General features: G+C 37.2%; 2 protein-coding genes across 5 annotated transcripts in view; both read left to right on the forward strand.

The window, feature by feature from the left end:
• Positions 1-5,550, forward strand: part of LOC107713260 (protein lin-54 homolog) — an 8,482-nt gene extending 2,932 nt beyond the window's left edge. The window contains exons 9-13 of the mRNA XM_016518723.1: positions 889-960; positions 2,890-2,992; positions 3,418-3,555; positions 3,665-3,867; positions 4,238-5,550. Coding sequence (XP_016374209.1) covers positions 889-960; positions 2,890-2,992; positions 3,418-3,555; positions 3,665-3,867; positions 4,238-4,436 — 715 coding nt within the window. The 3' untranslated portion in view covers positions 4,437-5,550. The remainder of the gene's footprint in view (positions 1-888; positions 961-2,889; positions 2,993-3,417; positions 3,556-3,664; positions 3,868-4,237) is intronic.
• A 3,468-nt stretch (positions 5,551-9,018) lies between these two features.
• On the forward strand, positions 9,019-10,617 carry LOC107713288 (SOSS complex subunit C-like). Of its 4 annotated transcripts, none has more exons than XM_016518744.1 (4): positions 9,019-9,224; positions 9,911-10,010; positions 10,166-10,253; positions 10,344-10,617. In XM_016518744.1, exons 1-4 carry the CDS (start codon positions 9,200-9,202, stop codon positions 10,437-10,439), a joined length of 309 nt encoding a protein of 102 aa, XP_016374230.1. In that variant the 5' UTR covers positions 9,019-9,199; the 3' UTR covers positions 10,440-10,617. The 4 variants fall into 4 exon arrangements, with proteins under 4 accessions (XP_016374230.1, XP_016374232.1, XP_016374229.1 ...); XM_016518746.1 differs by having other exon boundaries at positions 9,914-10,010; XM_016518743.1 differs by lacking the exon at positions 9,019-9,224 and adding an exon at positions 9,439-9,634.
• The last annotated feature ends 565 nt before the right edge of the window (positions 10,618-11,182 follow it).

The following is an 11,182-nucleotide window of genomic DNA, read 5'->3' on the forward strand; positions in this document are numbered from 1 at the left end:
TAAATGCGCACGGGCAAATTTTAAACTACAGGCAAAAAAATTGAAAAATGTTGATTTTGAAGTTTTCACAAAAACGAGTTCATTAAGCCCTCGTCTAGCGATCCCAATGCTCCAAATAATAATTTTAGATGTTTAATTACCTTTATTTGTACGTTTTCTGAGAGCAGTACCTTTTCTCCACTCGTTTCTCGCGCTGACTGTGCACAGAATTACAGTATTTAAGTATTCATGCAACCATAATCTGTTATGTCTTAAGTAAACGTTTGGGGAAAAACATCTGATGTGTAACATTATATTAGATCCGTGCATTACAGTAGCTCTTAATATACTGTAGGCCACCTCATTAATGTTAATCTAACAATAAAAGAAAAGAGGGAATCACTCGCTGCTCTTGATTGAACAGCTTTTGTAGTTTTAATAATCAATTTATTTGTAATAAACACAGTAAAGGGATTTTTACATTTGATTATTTGTTTTTCTTGAATGCTTTTGTTTAGATGTTAAATGAAAAAGGTAATGCATTATTTGCTTTATTTTTCTTATTGTTTTACTGTTTTTTTTTTTCTTATTTATAATAACAAAGATTTTTTTTTAAAATAGCTATATTGTGATTATCAATATAGTAATTATTATTAAGAGAAGAACTGGAGGAAAAGATGCAACGTTGCTCCGTGATTTTGCTTTGGAACCTTCAGAAAACTTTAACTCTATTTTTCTCAAAATTGACTTTGCTGACTCTATCGACTTCAATTCTGAAAGTCTTATAATGTGAACATTAAAAATAACTCATTTTTGAAAATGTTCTCATTGTGACTCATTTTGCCAGCACAGGTCAATTATATATACAAATTAATGCTCAGGTTACATTCTGCCTGTGTTTTATTACAGTTTATCAACGTCCGAAGCAACTTCAAGGCCGAGAAAACCCTGCAACTGCACACGGTCACAGTGTCTGAAATTGTACGTTACCCAGCATTTGTTTCAATTCTTTTAAAGTTGAAAATGGCCCATATAAAGGGTGTAACCTGTTTCAGCTGCTGCATTTGGCAAGTGCTTTCATAGTTTCCAGATCCAGTTGTATAATATTACAACAATTTCCTTTTTTTTTAACAATCTGCAATTCAGTTCTTACTGTCAAATTCACCAGTAAGAACAGTTAATTCTGACAGACAGGAAGCAGATTATCACAGGTATAATTTAATTTCATATTTTATTGCTCAAAAGCACACCCTGTCAAGCAGTTTAAGGCTGCATTTACACTGGCACAAAAAAATCAGATTTTTTGCTCGCATCTTATCGGAATTTGTTGCACACATGTAAACACAAAAATCCGCACGAGATCTGATTTTTTCGCATCCGATCTGAGCCACTTCCAAATGTGGATTTTAATCGGATGCATATCCGATATCTGGACATCCAACCTACGTCTATACACGCATATCCGAATCCCCGCAGAACTCCCAATGCGAGGGCGACACGTTTGCCAGACGTGCATGCGCTCGCATTTTATTGAGATGGAAACTTTGTATAGGCTAGGTGAGAAATTGCACATTCAGGAGCTGGTTTTCAACCCCTGCCCTGTGAATTTTATAAATACAACAGCTTCGCTACTAAAAGCTACATTATATTTCTTAGCAATGACGTGATAAGTTTCACTTATTCGCAAGCTCGCTCGCTCTCTCTCTCGCTAATTCATTTGAATTAATTTAAATAAATATCATCTTGGCGCTACTTTATTTCACTAAAGAATTCCACCTCTAACGAGCTGTAGATAAAATAGCCTAACAAATGAAAATGACTGTTATTTATCCGTTCAGTCAGATTATGTGCTGCAAAACATCCATGACAGCCGTTGTCCATGCTGATGCTGGCAAATAATAATGGCCACTTGACGCGAGTTATATAAATAATTTTAATAGCACGGCCATTCAAAACCAGAGGGTCTACTATGTGCATAGTAAAGCTATCATTGACTATCATTCTGGGCGGGAATTATGTAAACACAGATATCGGATACCAGTCCTGTCTAAAAGTGAATGTAAACAGACGGGTCAAAAATATCGGATACGATCAAAAGATCGTATCTGTGCATTAAGACTTGCAGTGTAAATGCAGCCAGTAAGTTGGCAGTGGCTGTTGGTTTTTTATTAATTTTTTTATTTGCCTGAAGCATTACATGTACCACCAGTCAAATGTTTGGGGTCAGTAACATTTATTTTTTTTAAATACTTCAGCAAGGATGCATTAAATTGATTTAAATTTTATCATTTCAAAATTCCAACATTTTTATCATTTTAGAATGTTACAAAAGATTACTTTCAAATAACTGCTGTTCTTTTGAAATGTATATTCATCAGCAAATCTTGAAACCGTATTTTCCAAATTAAGAAAATAGTAAACAGCAAATTGTTCAAAACTGATAATAAGAAATAATATGATAATTTCTTGAGCAGCAAATCAGCATAGTAGAATTATTCATAAAGGATAATGTGACCCTGAAGACTGGAGTAATGATGCTGAAAATTCAGCTTTGATCACAGAAATACATTTTAAAACATTAAAATAGAGAACAGTTATTTTAAATGGTATTAATAATAATGTACAATATTTTTCTGTATTTCTGGTCAAATAAATGCAGTCTTGGTGAGCATAAGAAACTTCAACATTAAAAATCTTCACCCTTAAGGTGATGATGCATGGGGCAACTTTTTGAGCAATGTTGCTGGGCAGTGTTGCCGTCAGCGGGCAACCAGGTGAGACACAGGGCCCACGACCGATCTAAAGTATCCAGATAGAAATTTCTTTCCTCAAAAAGTTGCCTCGTGTATCAAGTTCTTTCATGAATTGCATCTTGCATTTACACTAAGAGTTTCATCTCTCGTCTCACAGGTATTGTGATTGCTTTGCCAACGGGGAATTCTGTAATAACTGCAACTGTGTTAATTGCTTCAACAACCTTGATCATGAGAGTGAAAGACTGAAGGCCATCAAGGTAATGAATTACTGCCTACTGTAGATCTCCATTGTCTTTTTTTTTCATCTCACTACAAACGTAGTACTTCAAATGTGCCTTTTTTTCTATTTGCCCGTTAACATCTACCTAGCAATAGCAAAGCAACTCCCTTGACATCTCGTTTGTTTTGCTGTACAGGACAGTTCTGCTGTAATGCTTTGAATATCTATAGCAGGGGTGCCCAACCCTGTTCCTGTAGCTCTACCTTCCTGCAGAGTTCAGCTCCAACCCTGATCAAACACAACTGAACCAACTAATTAGGATCTGAATGAGCACTTGATAATTACAGACAGCTGTGTTTCATCAGGGTTGGAACTGAACTCTGCAGGAAGGTAGATCTCCAGGAACAGGGTTGGGCACCCCTGATCTATAGGCATCAAATGAAGTAATGTACTTTCTCCCAGGCATGTTTAGACAGAAACCCTGTGGCTTTCAAGCCCAAGATTGGCAAAGGCAAACAAGGGGAGTCAGACAGGAGACACAGCAAAGGCTGCAACTGTAAGAAGTCTGGCTGTCTGAAAAACTACTGCGAGTGTTATGAGGTGAGTGTTTACACTCTGCAAAGAATGTGGAAGTGTCGTATAGAAGATATGGTCAGGTTTCTCTTGTGTTTAGGACCCCAGATATCATTCTGTTGTCTCTTCACTTCAGGCAAAGATCATGTGTTCGTCCATCTGCAAATGCATGGGCTGCAAGAACTTTGAGGAGAGTCCAGAGAGGAAGACGCTGATGCACCTGGCAGACGCTGCAGAGGTGCGAGTCCAGCAGCAAACCGCAGCCAAAACCAAACTCTCCTCACAGATCTCAGATCTGCTCACTAGAACCACACCGGCCGTCATCAGCGGTGGCGGAAAGTATGTCCCACCTTCACTTTATCAGCTCTGCATTATGATGTCTGTCCATCACAATATATCCAGCAATTACCCATGAGCCACCAAAACACCTAATCAGCTTCCTAGCAACAACCCAAAGCACCTTAACAACTTGTCAAGCAACCACCTAGCAGCTTCTTGGTAAACCACACAGCAATTAATGAGTAAAAATGACTTAAAATACCATAGCAATATATTTAAAGTGGTTACTAGGTAATTTCCTGTGTAAAAAATGTCTTGGTGTTCTTCTAGCGACTGTCCAGAAACCACATGGAAAACCTACACACTTTCTGTCCTTTTAGTCTTCGAAAATGATCTTCTTGTATTAATTCAAGTGTAAATCTCGTTCCAGGTTGCCATACACATTCGTAACGAAGGAAGTGGCCGAGGCGACGTGTGACTGTTTGCTGGAGCAGGCCGAGCAGGCCGAACTCACCAACCAGCCTCAGGCCGTGGCAGAACGCCTCATTCTGGAGGAGTTTGGTCGCTGCCTCAGGAGAATCATCAGTTTTGCTGGCAAAGCCAAGACAGACTGTCCCATAAACTGCTAGAGCCGTGACTCGGAGCCCTCCTGCCCGTTTGAGGCCCAGGGTGTTGCTGAACCTAGAATCGGGCTCCACTGATGGCACTTTTACCGGCCCCACATACGGATTCATGGGCCTTCTAATAAAAAGACACAAACCAGAACTTCCCATTGGCCTGTGAGATGTGTTGTGGAGGACGCACTATATTCAGTAGGAGGACTACAGTACTTCATTGTAGCCCCTGCGATGATGGACTTACACCGTTTGCTTTGTCGGAAGGGTTTGCTTTATTTTAGAGCAATCGATACAATTTTAAGGTAGTTTTTGTTTTGTTTGGCAACGTTTTCCACTTTTAAATCTGCTTAATCATGATATTTGGTTGTCTTTTAAAACTGGATTTTCATATTATCATTCACTGTTGTCAGAAAGCCCTTTTTTTTCTTACTAATAACCTCAGGACAGTTGGGATGCGGAAGGAACTTCCCTGCACATGTAATTGGTCGTCTGATCATGACTTGTATACAGTAAGTAGCTTGTGCTGTAGCTTCATTATATTTAAGTGCTCGCAGCAGATTCTGTTCCTTGAGCAGAATCGGGTTCAGTCTTCATCGTTCAGTTCATGTTCAAGCATGCAGACATTCAGCCGGGCCGCTGGACGGGATGAGGGCCACACGAGATTGAAGCAGAGCATGGCGGTACAGATTTCCTGTCCTCCAAAAAGATTAGTTGAATCTTTACTAATGGAAAAAAGCAGCTAAATAAGCTTTGCAATCCAGTAGTGAGTCTTGAGGCTTGATTGATATGCTCCTTCATCTCAGTCCACAGATCAGTTGAGAACCTGCTCACTGATTCTTTTCACTAGGTTCGTTTGTTTTGCAGTTATTGGTTGATCAGCTCTGTCAGGGCCGAATTAAACCAAACCTTTTCCGTACTCTGAGTCTGATGAGTCTACACGTGTGTAGTCACTAAAACGCTGCGAGTGAATCTCATGAGACCTGTCAAGAACATGTCCAGTTCATATTACATCCCAAAATGAAATGTTTATTGCTTAAAGAAAAAGAAGCTTATTTAAGGACCCATTAAATGGTTATTTCACCCCAAAATGAAATTTCTGTCATTTACTCACCCTCGTGTTGTTTCAAACCTGTATGACTTTCTTCTTCTGTGAAACATAAAAGAAGATATTTTAAGAAATGTGTCAGTGTTTGTTTGTTTTCTCTGTCTCTCTCAAGTCAATAGTAACCAAAACTCTTTTTGTACAACATGAGGGTGGATAAATGACAAAATGTACATTTTTGGGTGAACTACCGCCGTAAGGTTTTTTCATGATGATTCCATTATTTCCATTATCATTATGAAACCGCAATCATCATGCATAATGCAGGAAAAATGTCATTGTCATTACTGTAAATGTTATTTCAAATCAAGTGTATTACAGTTTGCTTTTTAGTAGTGTCAAATTATTTTACAGTAATGAGAATCAAAATTAGTTTTGGTTTATATAGAATTTTTATAAACAATATATGAAGACAATATGTGAATGATAAAAGGGGAAAACTCATTCTCATTACTGTAATATTACTTTGCTTACAATAATTGTATTATTACAGCTTGATTTTTTTTTGTAGCAGTTTACACAGATTTTTTTTGTTTATATAAAATGTTTTTCATAAACTATAAAGATAATCTTACATAATTGTGTAATGCAAGGAAAATCTCATTCTCATTACTGTAATTATAATAATTTTTCCATTTTTAAGAATTATTAGTTTGGTTTCTTTTTAGTAGCAAAAATTTACAGTAATGAGAATCAAAAATTAGATTTATATAGAATTTATAGATAATCATTATGCATAATGCAAGAAAAATAAAATAATATTACAGTTTGGATTACTTTTTACATTTTTTATTGGACAATTATTTTAAAGCAATGAGAATAAAAAAATTAGATTTATTTTCTTTAATTAAATAATAGATAAATGTCATTTTTGTGGTCCAAAAAATGAGATTATGTATATTGCATTACATTTTTTTATTTTTTTTTTTTACATTTTGAGGTTTTGGGGTGAAATATGACGTGATTCTGTTTGTGATTCACTGGCATAATGTGGTCTATATTAATGCCTATTCCTTCTTGAAGGCAAGTAAAATGTATCAAATGTGATCTAAAATGTTTCTAGGGTAGATCAAATTACTCAAAAGTGCTCAAACAAATTCATCAACTCGAGGTGGTCTTTAGGTTTGGCTGAAGCCATGATTTGGTTGGCACAGGTGCTTAATACGGACTTTTAGGCATTATTTAAGAGAGGACAGGCTGCTTTTTAGGACTTCATTTTACGTAGTGCCTTCTCACAAAACAGCTCAAACGATTCCTCGCTGTGCTCAGTGGAAGTCTGCTTTCTTAAACACAGATTAAGCATTAACAATAACCTATAGATGAAAAATGCAAAACCTGCTTCATGTAATCTGCCAGTAGCTTTAGTCTGATTTTATTCAGTTTTATTTAATATATCAGACAGTTACTAAAACAATGAAGGAACTTAATCTTATCTTTCCCAGACTCTCAAATATGCTTGTTGAATGCAGCTTTTATTCATCACTAAACAGACCATTGCACTGTCATGAAGCCTTGTGATATTTTTGACGTTTTATAGCTGAAGGTTTCTGATCTGCCCTACATTTCACAGCACATATATTTATATTTCACTATCAAACAGCTGGTTACGTGTGTGCCTGTACAACCCGTTTAATAAAAGTGTGGAAAAGGGCGATGTTTCCTCAAGACCTTCATGAAATAAACTGCTTATTCACCTTGTTATGCCTTAATAACCATCTCTCTACTCAGGGCCTTTTTATGTGAATATCCTCATAACTAATAGTAAAGATTATTTAGCTGCTTGACTGCAAGCAATCTGCTAGACGACTCCTGATTCACATTATTGCATTCTTGTCTTTCATCAGCTGTTTTGGAGCTGTCTTTGATTTTTAATATTGTCAAAACCACATCTTCCAAATTATGCATATGCCTGCAATATTTCTCAGTTGCTGTAGAGGAGACATGATAATGCAGGGTTCCTCACCTGTGCCATCCAAAACTTTCATATCTTCCCAGTTTTAGTTGTTCATATTTGATGGTGATAAACGCTGTTCATATTCCAGACCCTTTCCTCCATTCGATTTCTGACACATGCAAATGATTTTCAGGTTGTACTTTTGTCGAAAAAGAAGATAATGGACAATGAGTTCATATATCTTTGTACGTATAGGTATAGCCAGTCAATGTTATCTTGTATAAATGTAAATGAACATTAGTGCTCCTTTGTACCTTTCTGAAAACTGCCATGTTTTTTCACAAATGAAACCCTTCACTAATGTGTAAATGTTTTCATATGATGAGGCAGACTGTAGTGTTTGCGTTTGTTCATTTTTTTTCTGTTTGTCCTTTCTTTTCTGTTACCATGTCTATCCATGATTAAAACACCATGTATCAGAATTATAATCCCTCTGAACTACATTGAAAATGTATTTTCAGTGTCATTAACCTCCTGTTCTCAAAAAACACGTTAATATGCAAATTATATACAGTATATAGATACATTGTATATAATGGGAAAACCCTCCTATGGCCATTTTACACACATACTGCATAAAGCAAAATGGTATATCAAATCATTCTGTTATATTTTTCATCAGTGTTGTTGGGCAGTAACTAGTTACTGTAATAATATTACTTTTTGCAGTAACTAGTAGTGTAACTAATTGCTATTAATATTACAGTTACCCTCCATAAAACAGCTCGTTACTTGGTTACTTTTGATGCCTCAACCCCTACTGAGTTGAAATCTCTCAATCTAATAATTCCTAGATTTATTTTCATCATTTTCACGACTCGCACAGGCACATCAAGCCAGCAGTGCAGCGGGAAAGCTTGGAATATGGAAAAGCTTACATTCAGGGGATGGAAATATCGCCACTGCACTGGTTATGTCAGGAGAAAAGCTGATCTGAACACAGATGTGGACGTTACATTGAGCGTTTGTAAAAACTGCGGTCCAATGTAGATTTTGGTCAAATGATGAAGAATTTTATGGGGAAGATACACAATTATAACTTCTGTGGGGCGTGAAGGAAAAGTAATGTAACTAGTAGTGTAACTAATTACTGTTGCCAGATAGTAATAAGTAAAGTAATAATATTACTTTTGAAAGGAGTAACTAGTAACGAGTAATAAATTACATTTTTGGAGTATCGAGCCCAACACTGTCTTTCATAAAATAGCTGAGAATCGTCTTTATACAAAGTTTGGAATAAAAAAAAATCCTGAAACCTAAACATTTATTGATGATTTATTGTTTTTGCCTACTTGTGTTCATTCATGTATTTTTATTTATTTTAAAAATGTAGCGCAAGCAGTTGGTTTGCCAACCGCCAATAAAATTAAAAGAAGAAGAAGAAGCAAACACACTCACCCAGTAAGTCACTTTTTTGATCCACACTCCATACCAGTTGGTGGCGGAAATACACCATTTTGTTGTTTGTCAACCGCCAATAAAATTTCAAGAAGAAGTAGAACAAACTCACCCGCAGTCCAAGCGTTCAGTCGCTCCAGTTCTCCAGGCGGCGCTGCAACGCGACGAGCTCTTACCGAAGAACACGAGCGAGCGAGCAAGAGCTGCTTCATCTATCAGAGCATAGGACACTGTGCGTCCGTTTTACATTCAATTTATTGATTTGGCGTAGATTTTTAAAGTAGTTTCTACTGTTTCACATTTAGATTTAGAGTATGTAAAATGGCCGCGAATCCGCCCGGACAAGGTAAATACTGTAGCATATCAGACGCCAGAAACAGCTGGACTGTCTTTTCTGATATTAATTTAAAGCTCGTGGATTGTGACATTTACCGTTTAAATCATTTTCAAAGTAAATCCCTAAAAATAACAAAGCATACACAAAGTAGCCCGTCACACATTGACGAATGAAGCTTTAATCAGTCGTTGTGTCGGTGTTCAGTCGCTCCAGTTCTCCAGGCGGCGCTGCAACGCGTCGAGCTCTTACCGAAGAACACGAGCGAGCGAGCGAGAGCTGCTTCATCTATCAGAGCATAGGACACTGTGCGTCCGTTTTACATTCAATTTATTGATTTGGCGTAGATTTTTAAAGTAGTTTCTACTGTTTCACATTTAGATTTAGAGTATGTAAAATGGCCGCGAATCCGCCCGGACAAGGTAAATACTGTAGCATATCAGACGCCAGAAACAGCTGGACTGTCTTTTCTGATATTAATTTAAAGCTCGTGGATTGTGACATTTACCGTTTAAATCATTTTCAAAGTAAATCCCTAAAAATAACAAAGCATACACAAAGTAGCCCGTCACACATTGACGAATGAAGCTTTAATCAGTCGTTGTGTCGCTCTCTCGCGCTGTTTCTATTAGATTTGCGAATTTTCAATTTCACTGGTTGCTTAATTTTAATCATTTAATCTGTACATCTGACCTCAGTAGGTTTTCAAAACAAAAACAGGGTTGCTATTCTAGCTGAGCTCGATAAGGAGAAGAGACGCCTCATACAGAGCCAGTCTATGAATAACCCAGGAGCCAGGTACTGCTTTAACCACACCTATCACTATAAACATATCTGTGTTTTACAGGGTTTCTCTCTTGCTGTTAAGTTAGTATCTGTCCTAGCAATAATCTACTTTTCGCATACTCATAAAAAAGTCATAACTTATGCAGTACTTGTCCTTTCTTTCCCAGCATTCCCCTCTCTCGACCAGCAGTAAAGGAGTTCAGGGATCAGGCCGAACAGCAGCACATTGCAGCACAGCAGAAAGCAGCTTTACAGGTACCATAAGCTTCATGTTGGGAATTTTTAGCATTCGTTTATTCTTGATAATGTCCTTCAGATGAGTATTTTTCTCTGGTTTGGTTTCAGCATGCACATGCACACTCATCCGGCTTCTTCATCACTCAGGATTCCTCCTTTGGTAACCTTATACTGCCTGTGTTGCCCAGACTCGACCCGGAGTAAATAAACATTAGCTATAAGGACTGACTTACTGTTTTGGAAAAACTTGCTACTCGAAGCTCTAATGTGGACATGCTAAGATGACTTTGATTTTTCATTAATGGAAAGGTTTTTGTTTTTTATATTGCTGTATGCTAGTCAGTATTTTTTCATGACTTTACATAAAATGGAGAAAACGTAACTATTATTGTGCTGTCATTTTTTAAATATATGTGACCCTGGACCACAAAACCAGTCTTAAGTGTAAATTTTTCAAAATTGATATTTATACATCATCTGAAAGTTGAATAAATAAGCTTTCCATTGATGTATGGTTTGTTAGGATAGGACAATATTTGGTCGAGCTCAGCGGTTCCCAATTCCACTCCTCGTGCCCCCGCTCCCTACATTTCATATGTATCTCTTATCACGTTTGACGTTTGTTCTATTCGACCGTAAGTGCCCTGCGAAATGGACATCACAGGATATTCCGCCATGATTCCAGTTCGAAGCGAGCGTATATGTTCCATACAAAGGGCATTAAAGTGTGCGAGACTGAAAGTGTGTGAATTTAAATAGTAGAGCCCGACCGATATGGGTTTTTTGGGGACCGATACCGATATTAGGGAGTAAAAAAAAAAGGCTGATACCGATATATCGGCCGATATTCTTTGTGTATATTATAGTACAATACCAGTCAAAAGTTTGGACACTTTCCCATTCGTGTGTCCAAACATTTGACTGGTACTATATATAGAATACAGTAT

The sequence above is a fragment of the Sinocyclocheilus rhinocerous genome, unplaced genomic scaffold (genome assembly GCF_001515625.1).
Source record: "Sinocyclocheilus rhinocerous isolate Xijiao unplaced genomic scaffold, SAMN03320098_v1.1 scaffold688, whole genome shotgun sequence".
NCBI classification, from domain to species: Eukaryota; Metazoa; Chordata; class Actinopteri; order Cypriniformes; family Cyprinidae; genus Sinocyclocheilus; species Sinocyclocheilus rhinocerous.